Below are 27222 nucleotides of genomic sequence, written 5' to 3' on the forward strand. Positions count from 1 at the left end.
TCTGGGCTTGTGAGTGTCCTGATAAAAATCAAAGTGCCAGGCCTTTAATGACCTTTTGGGCACGGCCATCAGCAGGGGGTCTGTCTGTGGAGAGAGTGTCCACCTCAACGAGAGGTTTACTGACCTCTGCAGTGACACTTATGTCTCTAGTGACTCTTTCTGTGAAGTCAGTAGACAGATTGGGAGAGCATGGGGGGTCATGAGGTCGCTGGAAAGGGGTGTGTGGTGCCCCCGATATCTCAGCAAAAGGACGAAGGTCCAAGTCTTCAGAGTACTGGTGTTTCCTGTCTTGCTATATGGTTGCAAGACATGGACGCTATCCAGCGACCTGAGACGAAGACTGGACTCCTTCATGTGTGTCTCTCCGGAAAATCCTTGGGTCCTGCTGGTTTGACTTTGTGTTGCTCATGGAGTCCTGAATGAGGCACATGACCTGCAGTGTGAGGGCGCGTCAGTTATGGCACTACGGCCATGTGGCGCATTTCCCAGAGGATGATCCAGCTTGTAAGATCCTCATTGCTGGGGACCCGAGTGGCTAGACCAGGCCATTTAACACCTGGCTGCGGCAGATAGAGGGTCATTTCCGGAGGGTGGGACAGGACCGCGTGTCGACCAGGGGGGTTGCTAACTAGGATCCTGAGTTGTTTTGTCGTGTGATGGATGTGGCGACACTCTGTACCAGCGCATGCTCCCCAACTTGACTTGACACTTATATATATATATATATATATATATAGTGGCGGCTGGCCGGGGCACCCCTTTGTCACTAGATCTGGGGGAGCAGCCATGGGAGTCACTTTACGTCCCTCTGAACCTTTGTTGGCAGCCCCCCTGGGTTGCATTGGGGACACTTTCGTGGAACACCGGAGCTCATCTTGGTTTGGCTCCGTGGCCCCTGCACGGCTTAATGAGCTCGTCTGGGTGGGAGCGCAGCCACAAGTGCAGGTCAACGAGCACCTGCAGCACTTCTGGGTGGGCTATAAGAGGAGCCTGCAGGCACTACTCAGGGCGCCATAGTCAGGAGGAGGTGGAAAGAAGAAGAGTGTGAATTGGGGTGAGATTTCTTTGTATTTTGGGACTGTGTTGTGCCTGTGGGGTTCACGGTGAAGACGTGCCCCACAGGTGAAGAAGAAGAAAAGTAAATCTGTTTGTTTATTTTTCCCGTGCCTCTGGTGTCAGTCTGTGTCTGGTCGGCACCAACCAAGTGCCAATCTCACAATATACATACTGTATATATATATATATATATATATATATATATATATATATATATATATATATATACATACATACTGTATATTCCTTATACTTATTGCATATTACTATATTTTATATATACATATACTGTATATAGTCGCACACATGAGAATTAGGTGCGTCTTGTGGGTCTGAGTAAAACTAAAATTCCGGAGAAGGTGTTGGGCGGGACATAACACTGCAACTAACGTAATCTCCATTTACTTTAGAATGGAGGAGCGCCCACGGGAACACAACGGACATCCCTCCTCCCGGAATACCACCAGCTCCACCCCTTCATAAACCCGTCACCACAGGAAGTCGTTTGTCACTCAGGACCTGACATCTGACCAGAGCAGATCTCGCTCAAGTCACCTTCAGGCTTCAAGGAGCCATCTTGTCACCTACATTGATGTAGTTTCAGGATTTTGCAGTTGCTTTACATAAAACCCACCAGGACATTAAACAAGCCTTTTACTATTTAGTTTTCTTTTGTTTGATGATATATGTGCCTTAATAAAATGATACATGTATGTGTGTCTGTGTACAGTGTGTCCACCCGGTTGCTATGTCCCTGTCATTCCAACTGATGGTGCATCAAAAACGTTTGTAGTGATGAAATACATTGAATTTGTCATTCTAACAGATGGTGCATGACCAGCATTAACACCGTTCTTACAACTCCTATACCAAATGTCATATAACAGAGACATATGCATTATATTTGATATTCCAACAGATGGCACATTACAAACATACGGATTAATGAAATGTATTGCCATTTGTTATCCTAACAGATGTCATGTCATTTTCCAATCTACCTTAATCCAGGCCAGGGTGACAGTCCATCACAGGGCAAACACATACACACACACCCATTAAGCACACACTAGGGCCAGTTTAGCTTAGACAATTCACTTGAACTGCATGTCTTTGGACTGCGGGAGGAAAGTGGAGCACCTGGCAGAAACCCACACAGACACAGAGAGAACATGCAAGCTCCATTCATGGAGGACGCGTGATGTGAACCCCAGTCTCTTTACTGCTTGACCGCCGTGCTACCACTGCACCACCATGCTGCCCATTCCAACAGACGATGTATCACAACCATTTGTAGCAATAAAATGCTTTGCATGTTCCATTCCAACAGATGGTGCATTAAAAATGTTAATGTTGATTTTACAAATCCTATACCAAATGGCATATAACACAGACATACGCATTGCAACAGATGTCACGTCATTTTGTAGTCCACTTAATCCAGGCTCAGGGTAGCTGGACAAACCTGCCCAGGGCAACAGTTCATCACAGGGCAAAGACACACACACCCATTAAACACACACTAGGGCCAATTTAGTGCAGCCAATTCACCTAACCTATATGTGTTTGGACTGTGGGAGGAAATCAGAGCACCCGGAGAAAACCCACACAGACATGGGGAGAACATGCACACTGCATTCAGGGATGACATATAATGTGAACCCTGGTCTAATTACTGCCAGGCAGCAGCACTACCACCGCGCCACTGTGCTGCCTATTGCAACAGATGGTGCATCACAAATATTTGTAGCAATAAAATGCACAGAATTTTCCATTCCAACAGATGGTGCATCACAAGCATTAACACTTCTTTTACAGATCCAACACCAGATGTCATATAACAGAGACATATGCATTGTATGTGTCATTCCTACAGATGGCACTTCAAAAACATTTGCAGTGATGCATTTCGTAACTAGAAATGTTTTGTGATGCGCCTTAACATGGAGGTCTTCATTGATTATTTAGATTTCAAGTCATCGTCTACAGTTCGTACAGCTCATATATATAATATATATGTATTTCTATACATACAGGCTTTATTGCATTCTGTGCATGCTTTTTGTGTATCTTTTGGTGGCATCGTAAGACGTACAAGTTAGCATTTCATTGTCTTTGTATAAATGACAGTAAAGCTGAACTTGAACTTGATATCATAAGCCTGAAGCTCACTGCATTGCGCCCAGCCATTGCGTCCACTTTTTTGGAATTTCAGGCATACGAGATACGTTCGGAGTCACCCAGATGGAGCTTTGGCAAAGCAAACACCAAATAAAATCAACGCCTCTCTCCCTGATTGCGCGACAAGGAGCCGCACATAAACTCAGAAACAAAGAGCACATTATGTGTTAATTACAGCCTTACACTTCAGTCAGGCGCGCTGTGATTATCAGGGCGCAGCGGAGCGACACAAAGGTTACAGGGGCTGGGAGAAAAATCACAGGCAGACCCCCACTGTACCTGAACAGCCCCATGGGGTCGGGGGGCAAAAGATGCAGGGGACAAGAGATGACAGGGAAGTAGCAAAAGTAACGGAAAAAGAAGTAAGGAATTGAAGACGAAGAGACAGAATGTTTAGTAAGAACAAGCAGGGGACGGGATAGGGTGAACCCTGAGAGGTGTAATACTCAAAGGAAACAATAAGAGGATTGAGAGAAAGAGTGGTTCTAAGGGAAGCAGACAATGATTGGGGGAAGACAGCTTGGTGCTGAGCCAGGAAAGAAGAGGACAGAGAGCTGGTAGTGGTGGGTTAGGAGGGGGCAAAAAAAAAAAAAGAACAGAGATGGAGGTGGGTAAAGGAAAAAGACCTCCTAGGAAGCTGCAAAATGGTCATGAAGAAGCATGGCTGGGGCAGGGAATGTTCAAAAAACAGAGTGCATCCTCGCAAAACAGGAGGACTGAGAAATGGGGTGGTCAAAAGAATTTTTTTTTAAGTTTTGGAAGTCCTGAAGAAACATGACTGCAAGATAGCATGTTTAGCAAACTTTGTGATCCTGAGGTAGGATGAGGTCGGAGATGGTCAAAAGAAGAGGATTTTGGGGAGGGGGTGAGGGAAAGAAACAATAGGAGGTCTGGGAGATGAAATGGAGTAAGGAGGTAAACACTGGAAGTTAGTTTGGTGCTGAACAATGACTGGGAAATGGGTACTCTGAAAATTGAATGTTCCAGAGGAAAGAAGAGGACCGAGAACAGGGGTGGTCAAAAGAGGGTCAGAGGGAGGAAAAGAATGAAAAACTGGGAGGCAGTTTTACCCTGAAGAAGCATGACTGGTAGATGAGGTGGGTATAGTGAGGGTTAAAATGGTGCCAGCCCACCATGAAAAGAAGACTTGTAGTCAGATGCCTAACTGGTCACAATGGGATTGGTAGTTCTCCTTTAGCTTCAATTGGTGGAGACAGCTGTAGCATTCACTCTGAAATTCCTGGCCTAAGCTCAACATCCTGCAGCACTGAATGAGGACGTGTAACTAACTGAGAGGGACGTCGCCTGAGCAAATTTCTTGCAAGACGGCCAAAGGAAAACAGAAGCCAATGGTCAATAGTTGAGATGGTCAAAAGAAATAAGCAGTGGAATGGGAGGTGGAGTGATAGTGAGGAAGGGCAAGAGGATTGAGTGGTAGGTGGAGTGGCCAAAAGAAGAGGAATGAGAGGTGAACTGACAAAAAGAAACAACAGGCGGTCTAAAGATTGTGTGATCTAAAGAAAAGCACGGCTGAGAGGTGGGATCCTCAGAAAATGGAAGTGTTTCTGAGGAATGAAGAGGACTGAGAAGTGGGGTGTTCAAAAGAAACAGTAGGGGATCTATAAGAAGAACAAGAACTGGGTGGCAAACAAGACCCTGAAAAAGTATAACAAGGAGCTGAGACGATTAGAAGAATATAGAGAAGGAGTGAGTGGAGGGATAGACCACTGAAGAAGAGTGGGTGATCAAAAAAAACAAGTGGAGGAAATCGGTGTGAAGGAATTGTAAGTGGATGATAAAAAAAGAGGACTGAGAGGTAGGGTAGTAAAAAAAAACAATAGGAGGACTGATAGGTGGAGCGATTGAGGGAATGCAGAAGTAGAAAGTTGGAAATATCCATAAAATGAATAAAAAGAGGATTGTAAGGAGGAGAATTTTCAGCATAGAAGAGGAGAATTCGGAGGCAATGAACAAGAAACAAGAAAGTAGGAGGAGGAGAAGAGAGAGACAAGATGGGCCCCAGGGGCCGGCTGATGTACCTGGCATTGTCTCTGCCATGTGACTTCAGAAAGTTCATGTCTCTGTATTTGGACAGGAAGGCCACCAGCTGGTCATTTGTCCTGCAGAAAGAAAAACAACAATTCAGAGTTCTGCGATGAAAGTGGCGATTTAATAAAGGACAATTTCCTCAGCACTCACTTGAAAGGGTTGGCCATTCTTATGCTCCAGATACGCCCACTGGCACCCGCTGTGCCAATGTGAGCATCAAGAAATCGCTTTTTACACTCCGCTAGCTTCACCGAGAGGTGAAAGTGTCACAGGTTTGCTCTGACAGAATGTTTCACCCACACAAGAAGCAAAGTCATCCCTGATGGTGGAATGGCTGACATGCCGGGGAGGAGCAGATTGCCGTTCTTTAGAATAAGATCAGACATTTTTCAGGTCTTACCCTTTCTGCCTTGACTCCTGGCACCTACTTGCATTACAAGTTATTATTTCTACACTTGGGCGTTGGTGACAGTATATACCAGGAAGTAACTCCAGCTGACACACTTGAGCCCCAAAGGCGTTCTGTGACACTCACATGCACCGCAGGAATGACTCTGGGTCATCCCGACCACCAGGAAGGAGACAGAGCCACAAGTGCTACTGCTGAGAGCACTGGATGCGCAATTGGCATCGAAAGAAGTCACCTCTTGTCCACATCCATGTGACACCACCAGAGCAGAACATCCCATGGCAGGGATGGACCTCACCAATCTTCTCATAACGCCCGGTCCATTTCAGATCTTCCCCCTCCCCACAGATACACAGAGCGTGGTACCCACCTTATGGGATAGTCCGCCGCACTCAGGTTGATGAAGAAGTCCCACTTCCAGTCTGCCATGTTCAGCAGGTCCTTCATGCTCTGCAGGTACATGGTCAGCAGGCTGGCTCCTCCCCAGATGGTGGACATGCGCCAGGGTGTGATTCTCACGTTTTGGTACTGGGCGGCGATCGCCACCACTTGTCGGTGCAGGTAATTGGAGCGCTGCACACAGAGAGGGGAGGTCAAGGGTCAGTGCAGTTGAACATACATTAGAAGAAGGTTCAGCTTGTCAAGGAGTTGCAAGTGATGGAGAATAAAAAAAGAGGATTGAGATAAGGGAGGCAACGGTGGCACAGCTACTAGCCCTGTTATGGTCTGCATTTAGTCTGCATCTCCCGTCTGTGTCTGTGTAGGTTTTTTTTTTTTCTCCCACATCCCCAAAGTTGGCAACATTAGCAGAACTGTTGCCCCTAAACTGGCCCACCTACCTTTCCCTAGATATCAATGCAGGGCTGGCATCAGAAGAGTATAGCATTGGCTTGTGGGTAAAAGATGAAAACCACCTATGGTTTCCTAAAGGAAAGTCAAAGCTTTCACTTACACCACCCTCACTGGTGAGAGATATACCGCGGTCCTCGTCGCTCCTGCCCTCACCTGATCCACATGGATGTAGTAGTAGTGATCCACATGATATATGGCTTTGAACATCCGTGCCAGCTGCCTGGATGCCCGTCCATGGACCACCAATACAAACGCAATCCGCACAGGGTTTTGCACAGGAGCCTCCACCGAGTCCTCGTCCCACTGGATGTTGATGTTGGCTTTACCTGTGAAGAAGAAACAAAAGTAGACACACGTGTCAGTCGGGTTGGTGATTAAGAGGAGAAAATTGTACAGGGGATGAAGAAGTTGGGTCTTATAGACCTGTCTGGCGGGGCTCCTCATGGTTGGGAATCTCAGAATCCCGAATATGTTAAGGTCCAGAGTAGCATTTGGAGAAGATTACCCGGTATACACATCGACGTGGATTCAAAAGATCAGAACTGATGGAGGAGCAATGAAAGTGTGAGGTGGTCCTGGTGATCCAAGCCACTTGGGACCATAAGAAGAACTTTGCACAGCTGCCATTTCTGAGAGGCCAAGAAAACTTGTCGGGACAATTTCATGGTCCATTTGGAGGTACCTGGTGGCCTGAGAGCTTCAGAACTGTTGAGCGAAGAGGAGAAGGTGTAGGTGGGACCTCAGCGATCAGGATGGTCCCAGAACTGAAAGAACCACCTTGTGGTGGCTCAAGAAAATCAGGCACAAAGAAACTTGAGGACAACTAGACGGTCCAGGTGATGGTGTCTGGTGGCCTGGGAGCTTCAGGACTGTTGGGCTGAAGTGACACATTTAGTAGAACAAGAAGCTCAGAACCAGGAAAAACTTTGTAGATCTGAAGTCCCTGATGGTCCAAGGAACAAAAAAACATTAGGACAGCTTGGTGGAACAGTTGGATGAATCTTGTGGCTCAGCAGCTTCAGAACCATCACCCCCAAAAAGATAAGTTTAGGAGGACACTCAACATTCTGGTTGGTCCAAAAAGCTCAGAGCTGGAATAAAACAACACTGTAGAGGCAGAGTTCCTGAGAGTTCAAGAAAATCAGGATCAAGATGGCCGATGGTCCATTTGGATGGAGAGTTCAAGAACCGTTGAAATGAGAGGGCAGGTACAATGGGCCACTCAACATTCCCAACAGTGTAAAAAGCTTAGAACCAGAAAAAGAACCTCATGGAGTTTAGGTTTCTGGTATCTCAAGGAGGTCATGAGGTGAAGGTGTCTGGTGGTTCGAGAGCTCCAGAATTGTTTAGCCGAAAGAAGATGCTGAAGAGAACTTTCAAAAGTCCTGATGGCCCGAGTAGCCTAGTAGCCGAAAGAAGAACTTTGTGGAGCTGAAGTTCTTTGTAGCCCAAGAAAATCAAGAACAAAAAAAAAGAATTTGTGCCAACTAGATGAGATGGTCCAGTCAGATATATGCACTCTTCTGCCAGTCATCTGAGGCGTTGGCCACCAACACAAAAATGGCAGCAGGTGACATCAAGTTGTAATCGAGAAAGATGAGGAGGAGGAGGAGACTCTCAGATGAGGGCACCTGCCATCTCCCACAAGTGGCATTAAGATAAAAATGGGAAAGCCACAAACTCCAAGTGGTCTCGTTCCTTAAAGGGGACAGCAGGGTAGGCGGACGTGACGGCAGCTGGAGATGCCCGCTCCCAGATAATTACTATAATCACACGCAGCCTTTCTTGTGGGGCGCAATCGGCACCCCTTCACCGCCAAGGCTAAATCTGGAAGCCACAGGAAGCCCACGCCTTCGGTGCCTTTGGCCGCAGGGTTTTTATCTCTCGATTACTGGGCCTCTCCTCCCTAATCGGCAGCCTTGGTATTTTTAGACTCCCCTGTTACTTTTATTAGAAGGTGGGCTGGTGAGAGCTGACCACGGCCAGAGGCACTTTTTCCATGCAAAGGGTCAAATTAGAGGGCTGACATGTGCTGGGACACGTGTGTGCTTCAGTGCGGTGAGTGCCTGCCCGTTCTCCGTCCGTGGGCTAAGCCATGCTGGCAAAGCGGCTGCCAAAAGTGGGACGATCCAGCTAGGAGAGGCCTTGTGGGACCACCTTGTGAGAACATGAAGGTAGGAATGGCGGTGTAGAGGGGCCGCGAGAAACCTACTTGGGAACCAAAACGTGTGCAGTGTGTGTGTGCGTGCAGGCGAAAACCTGAAAGTGCAGTAAAGCACAGCGAGGAGTGACACTGGAGAGATGAGAATTTAGGTGGCCTAAGGAACACAAAGAGGAGTGTCAGAAGGGGTGACTGCACAAAAAAACCTGCATGGGCTTCCAAACGCGACTTGTGGCATTCTGGGTGAGAAGCTATGGACGAATGGGGGTTTGCCAAATGAAGAACCCATAAGGCAGCGTGGATCTAGAAATGAATGTTGCTGGGTGGCTCCAGACCACATCCCATCCTACAAACACAAGGGTGCAGGTCTAGACAAGAGCGGGTTTGTGTGTGACGGTGAACATCCAGGTGTCAGCGCTGGATGGAGAATTTGTGCACGAGTGAGGCTCTAGAATTAAGAGAATGTGTGTGAACATGGACACAACTTGAGGACTCTATGGGGACAGTGTGGCTCTAGGAGCAAATGTCAGTGAAGTCAGGACGAGAGGACAAGAGGGTCAGTGTGGCACAAGACCCTGTCACAGATCGAGAAGCCAAGGGTTCATCTAGACAGCAAACAGCCCATGTGTGGGTGTGAAGGTCCAGGTGTAAGCGCCATGAACTGGAGTGTGAAGGCAGGATGGAGGTCTCGTGTAGGAGTGAGGGGCTAGAATCAAGAGTGGCAGGGTGGCTCTGCAAGATAATGTTAGTGAAGTGAAGAAGACGTCCCACAAAGGAGGACATGAGAATCTGTGTGGCTCTAGACCCTGTCACAACTCGAGAACCCAAGGGTGCATCTAGACAGGAGCACACTCGTGTGTGTGTGAAAACCTGAGTGAAAGTAGGATGGACAATGTGTGCGGGAGAGTCCCCTGTATCAGCACATGCCTCTAGAATCAACATTGTGGGTGGCCACGTCACAACTCCAGACCCCAAGGGTGGCAGTGCGGCTCTAATGTAGAAGCAAATCCAGTACAGAGTGTGTAAAGGAGGGCAGATCTGTGTGGCTCTAGCAGGGCAGATGATTCAAGGATGCAGGGGTGCACAAGGTAGTGAGGACCTACAAGTGAATGTCAGCAAAGTTGAGTAGGAAGTGAGAAGTTACAAAACTGAGCAGGCCTACACCATTACACAGCTCGAGACCCTTAGTGCACAACTAGAGAAAAACATTTGGGCAAGAGCTGGAGTGACAATGCAGGATGGAGAGAGTGTGTGTGTGTGTGTGTGTTGGCTCAGAGTGCATCAGAGTGAGGCCCCAGCTAGAATCTTCAATGTGTGTGAAGTGCTTGCAGGCAGTGGAACTCTGAGACCACATGAGAGATCTACTGGCTGAGAGTGTGCACCTGGAGGAAGGGGTCCTCACGAAGGGTGTGAGACCCCCACTAGCACACTGGACCCCAAGTGTGCATTCTCAGGCGAGTGTGTGTGTGAGAGAGAGAGAGAGAAACCCTGAGAGCTCATCACATAATCAGGATTTCTTCCTCCCAAGTGGGGTGGCAATGTGACTACATGTCCCAGAATGCACCTGGGTTTTGGTTGGCACTTGTCACCAGTTCAGCTGTGCCTAGTTAAGCACCAGAGATTAAATGAGATGGGCCAACATGAGCTCATTGGGCAGCTGACCTGCCAATCCAAATAAACCAACAAATGGGAATGCCTGGCATTTTATCCTTGCCCCCTTTAGGGCATTTGTAAGGCGGGGCAAGACGATGTCATGTCCCACCCCCAGCCACTGCCACCCATCACAGAGCATCAGTCCACAAAAGACCAAAGCTCATCAAGGTGCAAGATGCCCACTGTGGCGCCCCCTAGTGGCTCAGCAGGCTCCCCGCCTCAGGCACCGACAGGCGCTGGCAGAGAAGCCCTCCTGACGCAGCTTGACAGCCCCTGAGAAATTGCCTGTAATTACGAGGTGACATCTTCAATGGCAAATATGTCCCAGAGAATGCAATTAAAAGCGCCGACGCTGACAGGTTTGTAAAGATTACTTGTGGTGCGCGTGAGATTAGACGCTCGGGAGAGAGTGTGAATTTCAGCTGCTAAATGCCCGTCTGTGCCAATCAAACACGGCAGTTGTGCATACTGGGGGGACTCGGGTGGGCCGGCTGTTCATGTTACCTCCTCCCAAGTGCCACACACCGTGAAGCCAGTTGCTTATTTGCTGCGCCACATCACCTCCTCATGTCTGGCAGTAGTGACTCTGACATCCAGTGTGGTGCCAGCCACCTCCTTCCTCACTGGAGGGTACACAGTACCCTCTCCTCGTCTCCCTTCAGCCACCACACCAGTGCCCCCTTGTGGGGTCCACCATCCCAGTCTCACCATTGAATGCCATTGTGTCCTTATGTTCTGTCACCTCATGAAGAGGTCCAGTTTGTCCCCAGTGTCACCTCAGGTCCACTGCATCCTCAAGCCACCTCAAGTCAAGTGACTCCGCATTCAAACTCAATGCCACCTCCATGCCAGCTGACCACCTAGGTTTCGGGTTGACCAACAGCAGCCTCTCTCACAGGAGGACAGTGGGACAAGTTTGATGCCCACAGTCAGCACCCAAATCACCAGGCAAACCACGGTGACCTATGAATTTCACCCACTGGGCAACTTACCACCATGTGCCCTCGAGACCTGACTGGGTCAAACCGGATGCCAGTAGCCTCCTGTGTGTTTCCAGTCTAAGCGCAGAATCACATTGAAGAGTCCAGTCTGCCACCTGTGCCCAAGTCAATACCCTACATTGTGTCCCTAGGTCAGGCCCACAATGTCCAGCCAGGTCACTCAATATGTTGAGGTGCTACTTTGATACCAGTGTCCTCACACCCCTTCTCGTTTCACCTCCATTCCATGCCCCAAAGGACACAAATGGCGTACCCGTGCCTGATGACCTCCTGACCACATGACCGCTGCCACACTCTCCATGTAAACCCATGCGTTGGCAGACACACATTTTAAAATGCAATCCAAAACACACCAGTGCCAATCCCCTGGTACACCACAAATGCTGTCACCCTCCAGTGAGGTCACCCTGTCTTCACCCAACATCTCCAGCCCATGAACGGTTTACCCACCTTCCAAAGGGCACAGACGTGGCACCTTGTCTGGCATCAGACGTCCCTCCTTGTGCTGGCAGTACACCTCGGCAATCTGCTGGCGACACTCCTTGGTCCTGGCACGGGACAAAGCCGAGATGGCCTCCTTGCCAGAGATCTCGCATTTGGGGGGCTGCTCATATCTGATGTGGGTGCCCGTCGGAGATGGGACTCCTTCTGTCCTGGCCTGCCGCCCTGGCTGTTTCTGGTGTACCAGCTGAGGCTTTTGGCTATGCTGCTGCAGCTGCTGTTGCTGCTGCTGCTTGGCACCCCTTTTGCTGCTGTCCGAGACTTCATGGTGAGTGACATTCCACCCAGGGGGGCGCAGGACCACATTTTTCCGCTCGCCGTACTGGATGACCTCGTTGGAGCTCTTGGCCGGGATCAGGCTGTCCTCTGCCTGTGCCTTCTCCCGGAGCCGCTCCTTGTGCTTGCTCGAGGGTGACTTCTGGGGCTGGGAGCGGGCACCAAAGTTGCTGTTGTCGCTGTTCTCAAAGTCCTTGGGCACCGAATTCTCGTTGTTGCTGTCAGTGCGCATCTTCTTCTCCTTGGGCCTGTGGGAGTAGTAGCCATCCTGAGAAGAGAGCAAAGGAGTGAGAATTAACTACGGGCAGCGGGCACCTGGTCCTATACCTGGCACTATGGGTGAGACAGGAATCAGGATACTTAAAGAACTTATCTGTGCCAGAGATTATGGAACACATGCCCACTTAAATATCTGTTCAGTACCCCATAAACACAACATTCAGAATATTAAACTGCCCCCACTGTGCCATTTAAATACAGGCTGAGATGCCAACTGTGTGCCATGTGAATTCAGCCTTCTGAGAACATTCCACTGAGTGTCTGTACTGTGACAAGAACATCTAGACATTCGTTTGGTGCCATTGTGAAAAACATGATTTCGAATAACACGAATGCCAAATCTGTGCCAACGATTGAAGCACCACACTGTGTGCCCATTCTCTGGATTCAGAAGTGCCCCAGAGCTGATGGATTTATAGAACTTGCCAACAAGTAAAGTAAAAGCAGAGAAATGCCAAGTGAGTGCCAAGATGTAGTTAGGCAGGTCAGTTTTGGAGGCAGACCCCTAGATGCCCATTTGCACTACAGTACCAATCCTGTGCCCCTCTGTGGTAAGGCTCTTTCATTGATTATTAATCAAAAGCTCTGACTAGAGGATCAGTGCCTGCTCCCGCATGCCAACTGCTTTTGCTGTAGACAGACAGAAATCAGATGCAAGTAGCCCTGGCACCCTGGCTTCAGTCAGAAAAGACTAACATAATGCCACCATGATGATGCCTGCTTACACCCAGGCACCAGCCCAGCTTTGGAGCCTGGAGGCAGCAGGGACACAAATGACATTTTTGGCCTTGGAACCATTAAAAAGGACAAAGAGGACTGCTGGCACAAAATGCCAGGTCAGCAGGTAGCAACCATGTGCTGGCACAGAAATTGAGACAGATGGCAGCAGTCACCCGTGATCTGCAGAAAGGGAAGTCATACCCAATAACAGTGGTGGATGCCAGCTTAGCACCTTCACCACAGTTAGGCCCTGTTGGCATTGCATGGGGTGGGCATCACCAACATTACATGCTGTATGAGACAAACACACTGCAGGAAACTCCTGTTGGCCGACATCCTCAGGCTGAGGACCTATGAATAGACTGGACAGGACTGTGACTGAGCCTGGGCATTGTCAACTAGCATACAGGGCGGGGGCATCAGAGCTCCTTATTAGGATCTCAAACTCTAAGTATGGTGACCCCCGGAAAAACAGAATGGGCACACTGGCAGGTGACCAAGAAAGGCTGAATTTGAACTGGACATCATCAGCCAGGAGTTTCCGCCTAACTACGTCGCCATGCCAGTTGGCGCCCTGGCTTGCTGTGCCCACACATTCTGGCAACACTAATTCCCTAGTCTCATAAACTACGTGCCAACATGGAGGCAGACATGGTTGAGTGCTAGCTCACACCACAAAGAGCACATTGAAAAACCACTTGGCATCCGAGTGGCACACACAACTCTGATGGCCGCCTGCCTCCTCTGGACGTCTCCCCCTCCGTTTTGATACCGTTTCTACAATTCATTTTCCAGAATCAGCCCAATTTTAATTCTGGTCCGTGAAGAAAGCTGACCTAAGTTTAGTAACGTGCCACCGGCCAATCGGTCCTTCCATCCATTTGTACCCAATAAAGTGCCTTTTGTGGTTCACCCAGCCCCACTTGTATTCAGTGGGGCAACATGTTTGAAGACAACTTATGAGTTCGCACAGTGGCATGATGTGGGGCGGGGGTTTGAACTGAACCCCTTGTGGTCCCCCAGCTGACCTCCTCAGATGCTCAGATATTCGCTCAGTGCCGTGAACTCTCATGTGACTACCCACCCCTGCCAGCCTCCAGGTTCTTGTACACAGCAAGCATGGCCACCATCTATAGCTGCCCTTTAGCCCCTCCACCGCCTGGAACTGCTGCTGAAAATTTGGCAGATCAAATGCTCAGTTAGCTGGGGCTTCTTCACATGGTGATGCCACCTAGTGGTTTCAGCATGTATTGCCACTTTGAACTAAGGAATCCTACGTTTTGAAGTATTTCAGAAGCCCAATGGCATCCCAAGTGATCCTCTATTCCAGAGGACCCCAACCTTACCAGTGATCCCTTCTTATGAGGGACCCCCAACCCCTCAGTGATCCTTCCTTATAGGGGACCCCCAACCCAACTAATGATCTTTCCTTATGAGGACCCCCAACCCATCAGTGATCCTTCCTTTAAGGGGCTACCATGGCCTCTTGGTGATCCTTCCTTTATGGGGGACCCCCGGCCTCCCGGACCACCCCTCTCCTTGCTGAGGCTCTTTGCCTCACAGTTCGGTGGTCACATAGCATCCCAGTAATCCAATGAGACACCTTCACCTGCCAGTCCTTCCTCCCTACCCCCATACTGGGACACCCGACATCCCAGTTTGTTCCTAACTCCCAAAGTTCCTTTTCCCACTTTTGTGATCCCTGACTTTCCAGTTGGCCTCTGCCACGCCCCTGGTACAGGGCGCTACTTGTCACCTCACTCAGTTCTACCACCAGCCAGTTGTCCTCCATGGCTTTGTGACATGCCACTTCCCGGTGCTCCGTTAGCAGTTTTGTCACACCTGCCTTACTAATTTGCTTCAGCCCCCGTAGGACATTAAAGGACATTAGCGGTCATCTTCTGCATTGGAACACCAGAGTTCTCTTTATCACACACTGGGACATCCCGTCTCCACATTGTCCTCCGCGTGGCTGATTCATCCGGCCATCTCTCTGTCACCCCCAACTATGCGTCCCCCGACTTCCCATGTTGTGACATGCCACCACTTTCTCCCATTTGTGACACCTGTCTTCCTAATTTACTGTGTGTATCCTACTGGTCGTCTCCTATTTTGGGACATCAGAAGTAAACTAGAATGTGGTTTGTTGGCAGGGTGAGGGTGGCGGTGGGGGTCCCAGATCTTTCCTCATTCACTGGAACAACGGGTGGTCCTTTCCTGCCGTAGGGCATAACTGGGCTCCTCAACCTTCTCCTCATCATCCATGACTTTGTGACCCCTGACTTCCCAGCTACCCTTGAACTTCACTTTCTTGACCCCCGACCTATCGGTTTGCCTCTGAACCCCACCCAAACCCTCAGGCACTGCTTGTCATCTCCCATTTGGTGACACTTTATGTCCTAGTCTGGTTCTCCTACACTTGAGACTCATGGCCTCCCAGTTGTCCTCTTCTGTCCCCATTGTCATTTTCATCACAATGGGACCCCCCAGCTCCCGTTTATCGACACACTTCTTCTCACTTTGTGACACCGGGACTGTCTAGGTGTCCTCTCAAATCCTGGGGATCCCCTCCCCCCGGTTGTCCCCTCCTACATTGTGACCCCTGACTTCCCAGATCATCTGCTCCCCTTTGTGACAAGCTGCCCCCAGTTGTTCATCCTTAACTTTGTGACCCCTGACTTTCCAGCTGTCCTTTCTGTCACTGGGACACCCCGTCTTCTACGTTGTGACACCGATTTCCCAGCTCATTCTTTCCACCTTGCGACAAGCAGCCCCCCGGGTCCACTTTCTGTCTTGGTCATGTCTCTTTTCTCAAACACTGGGGCATCCCACCTCCCAGTTGTCCTTAAATCCCTGAGACATGCCACCTTTGCCAGCTTGATGCTACCGGTTCATTCTTTCCACCTTGTGACCTGCAGTTCCACTGTCTGTCTCTCTCCCTCCCAGTTGTCGTGATGTCCTGCTAGTGCCCCCCATCTCCGGCACTCTCACTCCTCTTCCAGCCGCTCTTTTCCCACAGACCCCCTCCCGGGTCTGGATGCGCCGCCCCCAACTGCACAATGCGGCCCCACTCCGGTATGCGAGTCACACAGCCGATGCGCCGGGGCGTGTGCGTGAGAGGCTCAAAGAGCTGCCTTGTTTCGGCCGCTGGAGGGGCCAGGGCTGGTTCACAGCAGGTGGGGGTGGGCATAGCGGCCCATGTGAGGGGGTCCTGCCATTCTGGCGACTTACCCCCACACACATAAGAGGTGTAAAGGACAATAGGAACTAAAACAAAAGGCCGCGGCGCTCAGCCATTGGTGGACCAGCGGACCAAGATGACGGCCCAAAGGGAACTGAAGGACAAATGGTGGGGAGGGATGGTGGGGGGTGTGTGTGACTCCAGGGGCTTCGTAACATGCCAACAGTGAAGAGACTGAGGGGGTGAAGATGCCCTCTGCTTGCTGTTTGTGTCAAGAAAAACACAAAGGCAAGGGGGGGAGCCCACAACCCCCTCAGCCAAGGGGGGCCGCTCCTAATCCTTGACAGTCCAAATTTATTTTCTCCAACAGCCCCCCTAAGGGCTGGTCCCACAATTCCCCTCCCCAACACGTCTACAAAACAAAACCTTCAAAGTGTAAGAGGACCACCAAGTGTGGGTCCTCCTGGGGTCATCCAGGTGGGCTGCTCTGATGTGAAGTTTGGGGGGGATTACATAAGGACCACCACACATTCAGTAGCATGACATGTCTGTGCCATAACAGGGAAGCTGCCAGCAATTTTTGGGAAGTGGTGCCTGAGGTCAGGGTTACTGTAATAAATGCTGGTGCATGCTGGGAAAAATGCAAATTACACCCACTGTCATGGTGGGGGTGGGGGGATTTAAACCCCATAATTGTCATGCATGGATGGCACCACCCAGCTATGCTCACCAGGTGCCCTCCTGATTGATGATTAGGGGGATGCCAACGTTGATGAGGGGTCTCAAACTGGCACTAACAAGCATCTCCTTGGCACAGCAAATTTAAAAATGTGACGGGTTCTGCCGCCAAATCACGACAGTCATGTAAGAAAAAGAGGGCTGATGAAAGGGCACAACGGGGCGTCCCCTTGGCGTGGGCTCCACTTCCCGAAACTGAAGAAACAGGCAAAACAGTGAAAAAGACGTCGATGTCTGGAAATTGCCAGTCATATGTGCCGCTGACACAGCGGAGTAGAATAGTGCCGAGCGGGTGCCGAACGGGGCGACGCCTCCACAAATGAGGAAGCTGCCCCCGAGCGAGTCAGCATATCGCAAAATAGAATAAAATAAAAATACAAATGAAACGCAATCACTTTGAACTGCCTGTACCGGCAAGGTCTCCGAGATGCGGGTTCAACGTTTAACCTAAGGGGGTCAAAAGGTGCCCCTACTGGACAGCCAGACTGGCACTTTAACATGAGCTAAGGGGCTCTCAGCATCACCCCCTAATGGCCGGTCACAAGAATGCAGCGCTGCAGTGTGAAGTAGTGTGACCCTGAGGAACAGTCAGAATAGCCGTGAAGTCTGCAGCAGGGTGGTCCAGAATAGCCCCCCCTAGTGGACATCTACAAACACTGTGGCTTTGAGTAGCACCCTCTAGTGGAGCAGAAATTAAATCAAAAATAGTGCGACTTTTTAGAGGAAATACACAGCAGAAAATAAATCTAAAATCATGGGGTCTTGAGTAGCCCCCCCGGTGGACATTCAGAGCAGAAATACAATCAGTTAGTGTGGTCTTGGGCCACACAAAAATTGGAATTAGTCTGAAGCCAAATAACACCTTTGGTGGGCATTCAGAGCAACATCTAACTCTTTACGTGTGTGGTCCAGACCAGTGCCACCTACTGGGCAGTACGTAATCCTCCATGCTGTTTGTACGGGGGGGTCAGGCGTCTTTATTCAGAGAGACACTAAATTGGGGACAGTGTCAGCTTGTGAATCGCACCCGAGACTGGTGGCAGCTGAATGTCCTGTGGATCGGCCTCTTGTTTCATCAGGTCCAAGGCGCTATATTAAACATGCTAGCCTACAGAAGGTGCCACCTACTGGACAGTTAGAGCAACACCTAACAGTGAAGGTGAGAGGTTCTGACCAGCGCCAATTTTTGGACAGCGGCAGCTGCACAGAAATCTCAAGTACGGTGGTCCTGAACAGCTACAGTAGAAATGAAATCAAAAATAGTGCAGCTTTAAGTAGCACCCCCTGGTGGACGTTTTTATTTTAAAATAGTAGTCTTAAGTAGCGCTACCTACTGGGCAGCCCCTCATTCTGCAGCTGGGTGGATTTGGCCCGCACCACCTATTGGAATGTAATAGCTGCCCAAACATTTCTAAGTAATGTGGTTCTGAGGGGCACCACCTTGTAGCAACAACATATAAAATAGTGTGGCCTTGAGTAGTGCCACCTACTGGAGATTAAGAACTGCACAAACAAACCTGAAGAGTAAACTGGACACCCGTGGTCAAAACTTAATTTAAAATGGTGTGGCTTAGAGCAACGTCACCTACTGGGCAGAAAATCTGCACAAAAATCTGATGCAGTACTAGCACTGAACGAGCCCAGTTTAATGGGGAGCCAGAGGAGCCCCTCGCTCTGATGATGGGTGGACCTGGCCAACACCCGGCCAGAGCCTGGCTTTAATTTGGGGTGGTTGGTTCTTCACATCCCCCCCTACTGGACAGCCTGAGCAGTACTCGACTCTGAAACAACATGACACCCGATGACAGCCCTTAAATCTCTAGCAGTGTACCCCTGAATAGCCCCCTTTACTTGACCCTTCAAAAGGGAAAATTAAAATTGTGAGAGTGTGGCCTTGAAGAGCACCCCGTACTGGACGGTCAGAGATGTGTGGTCCTGAGCAGCCCCCACACTGGACAACTAGTGCAGGCCGATTAGGGTTATTGGGTGTTGGTCTTGAGCAACTAACGGGCACCTAGCGCCGTGTTTCATTGTGGAGCTTTAATCAAGACATTGGCATCAGAAGAAGACCCGTGTCCAGTAGGCAGTGCCCAAACCTCAGGTAGCCGGGACCCTCAACATCTCCTCCTATTACAGTAGATGTGCTAAAACATGGGGCAGCGCAGAATCAGAGAAGCCTATCAGTGAATGGCCTCATCCCGGAGGTCGTGTGGCCATGAAGAGTCCATCACGCTGGACAAATGAATGCTGTGAGCAGCTCCCTCTTCTGGAGAGGGAGGGTAACACCTGAACATTACTAGCAATGTTAAAATAGCAGAATCCTTAACAACATGAGACCTCCATCTCTTCACAGGGGGGCTGCCTGCCCTGAGCGGAACATCCAAACTGACTCCCCAGCTACCTCACCAGGTGTCTCCAAGCACCAGGAGCCATGGTGGGTGTCTCCACAGAATATGCCCAGTCCCCATCTCCACATCCCGCAACGCAGCAAGTTCTCCTTGTAAAGGGTCTTAGGGGATCGCAAGATGATAGACTCCATTAGTAAATGTGACGTACTGAGACGAGCGTCCCCGAATGCCAGGCGAGGCAGCGGGCCCAGACGGCAGGCGCTGCTATGCCCTGTAATTTAAATGGGCGCTGACAGTGCGTTTAGGCCTGTGAGAACTGATTAAAGAGCGGAACTGCTCCCTGTCTTCTCATTTTACCCACCGAAGATGTGCAAATGTGCTTCCTTAGCGACCAGCTGTTCGATCTTCTGCAGCCTGAGGGTCCGACAGCAAATCCCTCCCCACCACTAGCCCCCCTCCCGGCATTCTCTCAAAATAACTAGCAACACCCAAAACCCAAAGCGGAGGAGCTGCCCTGGCAGATGCTGGCAAAGATCCCACGGCCAGACAGATGTGCGCTGAAGAAGCAGCCGCGCGCTCGCTTGTCTCACTCCGGGGGCCCCCAGTTTGGAATGACAACCCTGGGAAGACGTTAATCAACTCGTTAGTGAGGGGAATCCTCCAAGCAGGCTTTACAGGGACCAGGCACCTTTATTTTGAAAGACACTGTATAGGAGACTAAGCCAGCTTGGTTTTGGAATGGCCTCTTGTTTTACAGGGTCCAAGGCGCTATATTAAAATCTCTAGCAAACAGAAGAGGCAATTTAGGCATACAGAAGGCGCCACCTAATTAGAGCAACACCTAACTGTGAAGGTGTGAGGTCCTGACCAGCACCACCTATTGGACAATAAAAGCTGCACAAAAATCTCAAGCACTGTGGTCCTGAATAGCACCCCCGGTAGACATCCAGAGCAGAAATTAAATCGAAAATGGTGTGGGTTTGAGTGGCTCCACCTACTGGACAGTAAGAGCTGCACAAATAACTAACATACTGTGGCCCTCAATAGCATCTGGGGTGGAGTAGAAATTAAATCTGAAATAGTGCAGCGCCACCTACTGGACAGTTAGAGCAACTCAAAACTCTGAAGCAGTGTGGCACTGAACCACTCTTGTTTAATGGACAGCCTGTTCAATTGGTCAAAGGCGCTATATAAAAAAAAGCAAGCAACCAGAAGAGGCAAATTTCTTTCAGCACAGGGAGGTGCCACCTACAGGATAGTAACAACAATGCCTAATTCTGAAGAGGTGAGGATCTGACCAGCACCATCAGTTGGACAGTAGGAGCTGCAGAAAAACCTCAGATAATATGGTCCTGAATAGCACCCCCGGTAGACATCCAGAGCAGAAATTAAATCGAAAATGGTGTGGGTTTGAGTGGCTCCACCTACTGGACAGTAAGAGCTGCACAAATAACTAACATACTGTGGCCCTCAATAGCATCCGGGGTGGAGTAGAAATTAAATCTGAAATAGTGCAGCGCCACCTACTGGACAGTTAGAGCAACTCAAAACTCTGAAGCAGTGTGGCACTGAACCACTCTTGTTTAATGGACAGCCTGTTCAATTGGTCAAAGGCGCTATATAAAAAAAAGCAAGCAACCAGAAGAGGCAAATTTCTTTCAGCACAGGGAGGTGCCACCTACAGGATAGTAACAACAATGCCTAATTCTGAAGAGGTGAGGATCTGACCAGCACCATCAGTTGGACAGTAGGAGCTGCAGAAAAACCTCAGATAATATGGTCCTGAATAGAACCCACGGTAGACATCCAGAGAAGAATTGAAATCAAAAATGGTGCAGGTTTAAGTAGCGCCACCTACTGGACAATAAGAGCTGCACAAAAATCTAATGTAATGTGATGCTGAATAGCACCCCATGTGGACATCTAGATTAAAAAAAATGTAAAACATGCTGCTTGGAGTAGCGCCACCTACTGGACAGTAAGAGCAGTACAACAATGATGATTAATGTGGCCCTCAGTAGTGGCCCTCAGTAGTAATCCCTGTGGGCATCCTGAGTAAAATTAAAATCTAAATCTGTGAGGCTCTGAGTAGCGCCACCTACTGGGCAGGAAGAGCCACACAAAAATCTGAAGCACTGTGGCACTGAGCAACTCTTGTTTAATGCACAGCCTCTTGTTTGAGCTGGTCAAAGGCGCTATATTAAAAATGCAAGAATCCAGAAGAGGCAGATTTGTTTCAGTATACAGAAGGCGCTATATTGAGGTTCGAGCCCACGACTGGATGCTCATGAAGAGACACAAACACAGGCAGCATGACCACTGGACTGGTCACTAAGCCACGAGGACATGAGCTCAATTTCCACTCCATGTCTGCTGTGTGTGACCCTGAGCAAATCGCTTGACCCCCCTGCACTCCCCAACAGCTGTTATGGACGCAGAAAGGCGCTATATAAAATAAAAGCTCTGTTTGCTTTTGAACGCCCCTTCAGATGAGGAGGTCTAATTTAAATGTCTGGCTGAAAATTATTTGATCTGTTCAGAGGTGGGCATTATTCAGACTGTTGAGGGGTCACCTCGGTCACTTTCAGCCCATAGTTCTGCAGTCCCAAAATATCTCTGCTTGTACTTCAAGATCTGGCTTGGAGCTGCAGGCCTAATTTTAAAAATGACTGCACTGCACAGTGTGGTGGGGCAGGGATTAGAGAGATACAATGGGGGGGGACTGCCAAATAAAGGGGGGACCTAGTGCCCGGTGCCCAGTGATGGGAGATACAGTGGCAGGGTTGTGATAGTCAGGTGAGGGAGGAGCCTCTCAGTGTGTCCCAGGACAGGGGGTGGGGTGGAATGAAGTGGGGACATCCATGATGTCACCAAACAGGGTCTTCTCACCGCTACAATCTCACTACCAAGTCCCCAAGGAGAAGAAGGGGGGTGGGATGGGGGAATCGTGCAAGGCTGGACTCGCTGGCAGGAACTTCCTGTTTACTTGCTGATCTTTCCCTCAGGTTTGGAGGAAAAAGAAAACATCCGGCTGGAACACTCAGACTGGTCAAAATGCACCTGCACTCCATGCCCAGGCTGGTGCCAAGACAGATTGTTGCTCAAGCGGAAGGGTAGTGTGGCTTGGTGGGTAACTGGCTGCCGGGTTGACCAGCGCTTGTCCCAGAAGGCACAGGGAGCAAAGGCTGGCAAAGCGACCAAAGCCCCCTCACACCGTGGCCTTATGACCTGGGGATCCCCAGTGACATTTTAATTATCTCTAAGCTTTGTTGACAGGATAATTAAGCGAGGATTGACAGAAGGGTCCATGTTGCTTCAAAAAAACCACAGGTGGTAGGCGGGGAGGGGAAACGGAAAAAAAAAAAATCCACAGGCGTCATTTTCCCCAACTAAAAATAGCGGAGCAGGCGAGGAATTCTGCTGGGAGCTGAGGAGCAATCCGCCCACCGGGGAGATCACTCTGTGTACGCGCGAATCCCCCAACCACAACACTCCGCTTCCTCTGCCCGGTCTCAGGTGAGTGGCGCCTTCCTCTCTTCAGCTTTGATCTCTCCTTTGTACACACACCTCTCCTCTCGACAAACAACTCACCTCACCTGCTAACAGACAGGGGGTGCCGAGCAAAGCGCGCCTCCAATTGCCGGTCGATTCCTTGTTCCCCTTCCTCATTTTCTCCAACCTCATTTTGTGGCCCCCTTTTCTCTTTTCATCCTTCCTAGTCTTCTGTTTTCCTGTCAACCTCTCCTCATCCTCTCATTTTAGGCTCCCCGTGTCCATCCTCTTCAGTTCAGTTTGTCTCCCTCACCCCCTCACTCTTATTCCACAACTGGTCGGCCTCTTTCTCCCTTTCTCAATCCTCTTTTTGTTTTGCCTTGTTTATCCCTCATTCACATCTTTTTTTTTTTCTTCTCAATTCTTTCTGTTTATCTTCAGGTTTCCATTCTAAAAGTTTGTTTGCTTGCTCGTTCATTCTTTTCATTCATTTGTGACAACATTTGCAAAGCCACTTCGGCCAGTTCAAGGCTGCTTGGGGCCCAGTCTACACACACTCACACACACACACACACCACACTTGCACACTCACTACCACCCACACCCATACACACCCTCACACACACTCTTACCCATAGTCACACTCACACACACACACACCACACTTGCACACTCACTCCCACCCACACCCATAGTCACACTCACACACACTCCCATACACTCACACACACACCCACACCACACTTGCACACTCACTCCCACCCACACCCATAGTTACACTCACACACACTCACTCCCACCCAAACCACACACAAACACATACACACACCCACACTTGCACATATCCATACTCACACTCATACACACCCACCAAATTCAGCCAATTTAGATCTGCCAGTTATCCTAACCTGTGTCTTTTTGAGGATATGGTAGGAAAACCAGAGGAAAAACCCCACAAAGACACCGGGAGAACATGCAGAGTCCACTTGGACAAGCATCTGGCCTGAGGTTTGAAGGCAGTGGGGGGACCAGTGGGGGCAGCAGAGCTAAACGCTGAACTGCCCTCATTCATTTATTTCTTTTCTTTTCTTTCTCTTTTACTCCTCTAACTCTCTGTCCTCATCCTTCTCTCACTGAGGCTCACCGTTCCCCGTCCCCTTTTATTTTGTGTATCTGTGCCCCTTCTCTCACTCCTCTTTGTTCCTTTTGGTTTTCATTCAGATTTTCCTCAGCCCCCACAGACACCTCTTCCATTTTCTCTTCTTCTGTGTCTCCCACTTGCGTATTTTCCTATAACCCACTTCTTCCCTGTCCTTTTTGTTATTTTCTTCGTTACGCATTTGACTTTTTATTTGTCTTCTGCTGTGCTCAAGCTTCCCCTCATTCTCTTGCTGTTTGCGCCTCTCATCTTTCCTTTTTTCTCAGTTTTTTTGCTCATTTACACACATTCCTCTTTGTTTCTTAATTTTACATATGTGGCCGACATCAAGGGGAGTCCAAGGGGTCCGGTACATTTTATACATGCATACGTACAGCGGACACAGAAGGGCTTGAGACCCTTTCACTTTCTGCACACTTTATTGAGTTCTGGATTTCATTTTAAATGGGCAACTTGGCCAGTTTGCCCATAATCCGCACTCAATAGCCCATCAGGACAAAGTGACAGAATATTTTCAGAAAGGTTTGCAAATCCATTGAAAATTAAAACATGAAGTCTCTCGATTCCAGCAGCACTCGGACCCTTCAATGCTGCACTTCCCATTGTCCTCCTGTTGGCTTTAATTCTCCTTCCTGATTGGACTCCACCTGTGCCACCGTGCCACCCATGCCCATGTTCTCTCATTCTCTGTCTTTGACCTGCTCTTCTTTTCCCTTTTCTGTCTTCTTCCACTTTTCTCACTCCTCTTGTTTTTTCTTTCTTTTTGGATGTCCTGCTTGTCTGTCTGTCTGTCTGTCTCATTTCTTTCTTTCTTTCTCTCTGTCTGTCTGTGTCTTTTGTCCCTGGGCCATTTAAGAGGTGTGCACTGAACCAATGACCCCTCTTAAAGTCCCAAATGACAGGAGCAGCCATCTTTATTAAGCAGCGCCACACTGTCCTCCGACTCAGAGACTACATGGATCTACTGCCACGTTGAAGGGCTCATGTGCACCACGGACAGCATCCTGCCCATGAAGCCAAAAGCAGAAGGTTCAGGCCAGGCGGGCCGCGGGCTTAGCTGAGCCGCCAACCAAAAACGCCGCCCAAAGAACGGGAAAGCCAAGCCAAAGTGTGACGCAAGGGAGCTCCCTATTCACGCTTTCTGCGCTCTTTTCACAGGCGAGTCCTGCGGCTGGGCTGGCACAATGGAGAAGAGGAACCCCCGGCGAAAAAAAAAAAAACAAAGAGAGAGAGAGGGAGGGAGAGAGAAAGAGAGAGAGAGGAACCAGAAGGGAGACACCCCTCCCCCCACAGCCCACCACAATGCAAACTCAGCACCCGGCGAGCTCGTGGAAAAAAGCAGCAGCCAGACAGAAAAGAAAGCAAAGGGGGGAAAAAGAAAAAGAAAAAAGAGAGAAAAGAAAAAGCGTTCACGCTTTAGGAGAACAGCATGGCGGAGGGTCAAAGATCAGGCATGGAGGGGCCTCAGCAAGGAACTCCACTGACTAGAAAGGGAAGACTGGGAGCCCCAAGAGCAGCACAACACGAGATCTGACAAGACTGGAAAGATCCAAGGGTCTCAAACCCGAGTCTGGGCCCCTAAATGGACCAAAGAGAAAAAGGGGGACAGGTCACAATGGAACTAAAAAAATATGACAGACACCCACAAGCACACATTAACTCTCTTTAGGCAAACCCAGCCGATCACCCACCAGACCACCCGACATCCACCTCGTCCAGGGCAGCTGTGTAAACACCACGCGGCTGCAAACCGGACCACCTAAACGGACCGTCTCTTTGCAGCCTTAATAAAATTTGCCACAAGCCACCGAACTCCTGTGCCACTCCCATTCCTGCCCTCCACACAGATGTGGGGGTCTCGCTAAACGCAGACCTCCCGTGTCACACGACGACGCTGTGATTAAGCAATGAGGTGACAGTGGGCTTCACACTGAAGTGCTGCGTTTAGACAGTGAGGGTCTCAGGCCTGCTTTAAAACAAACATCCCTTTGAATCTGATTCTAGGTGTTATATAGCGCCTTTCCACAGGAAACACCATCCCAAGGTGCTTTGTGAGTCCAGAACAGTTAAAGGGGGTTACATAGGTGTGCAGTCAGTTCAATACTCACAGGCCCTGGGGGTCCCACAATGCTCTGAATGGGATACAGAATCTCACAAGCCAAGCATGGACCCCCATTTTCAAGTTTCAACACTTTGGGGGGGTCTGTCTCACCACTGGCCACCCAACCCACTCCCAAGTGTTGTTACGACTTCCCTGCCTGTCACCGGTTTGAACCCTAGTAAGCCTCAGCTGACTCCGCCCACACAGCTCATTACCTGCTAAACTCCCCCGGGGCTCAGACCCCTCCGGCGGTCCATGTGCGGCGCACACATTAAACCGTAACCTTGAAGCCACGAGGCCAGCGCCGTCACCACTCAGCCAGACCTTAATCGGTGCTAAAATAAAAAAAAAAAAAAGGACGAAAAAAAAGTAATTAAAGCAGCGGCAACACGGCAAGCTGGCAGAAAGGAGCTATCAGCGCTGAAATATCAATTTAGCGGGGGGCTACGGAGATTAATTATATCAGAAGCAGGAACAAGATGGGGAAAGCACAACTTTCAAGCTTTTTTTTTTTTCTTTTTGATTAAACCAAAATTACAAAGCCGCTCACAGCAGGCGAGGAGACGGCAGCCGCTGGACACGGAAATGGAGCGGCGGGCTTCTCCTGGGGGGCCAAGTGCTGAAAATGCAAACGTACGATGGATAATAGCCTGACCCTGACGTCCATACCAGTGTAACCCTGACCCCCCCCGCCTGTCAGGGGCCTACTCTTTTTGCTTAAATATGCTCATTATTGCCCCCCCCAACCCCATTAAATTCATGACTTACTGAATTCAACTTCTTTAATTTGCTCCGTTTTAGTGCTACAGGTGATGGGACAGTTAGAGAGCAAGTAGGACATTCATTGGCCATTACCACCCAAATAAATTCAGGATCAGCACAACTTTTTTAGTTGGCTCCATTTCAAAGTAAGAGTCACTTAAAAGCAAGTAGGAATGCTGGAGGGGCATAGCCTTTTACCCCCTTCCCCCAGAATTAAATTCAAGATTAGCACAACTTCTTATGTGGACTCCATTTCAAAGTAAGAGTTGCTCAGAAGCAAGTATGAATGCTGGGTTAGGTGCG

At 49.5% G+C, this 27222-nt stretch overlaps 1 protein-coding gene across 1 annotated transcript in view; it reads right to left on the bottom strand.

Annotated features, from left to right (window-relative positions):
- Positions 1 to 27222, bottom strand: part of xylt1 (xylosyltransferase I) — an 85852-nt gene that overhangs the window by 32865 nt on the left and 25765 nt on the right. Inside the window, exons 2-5 of the mRNA XM_039775914.1 lie at positions 11813 to 12407; positions 6701 to 6873; positions 6066 to 6268; positions 5277 to 5357 (exon numbers count right to left, since the gene is read on the bottom strand). Coding sequence (XP_039631848.1) covers positions 5277 to 5357; positions 6066 to 6268; positions 6701 to 6873; positions 11813 to 12407 — 1052 coding nt within the window. The remainder of the gene's footprint in view (positions 1 to 5276; positions 5358 to 6065; positions 6269 to 6700; positions 6874 to 11812; positions 12408 to 27222) is intronic.

Source organism: Polypterus senegalus, chromosome 13, assembly GCF_016835505.1.
Source record: "Polypterus senegalus isolate Bchr_013 chromosome 13, ASM1683550v1, whole genome shotgun sequence".
NCBI lineage: Eukaryota > Metazoa > Chordata > Cladistia > Polypteriformes > Polypteridae > Polypterus > Polypterus senegalus.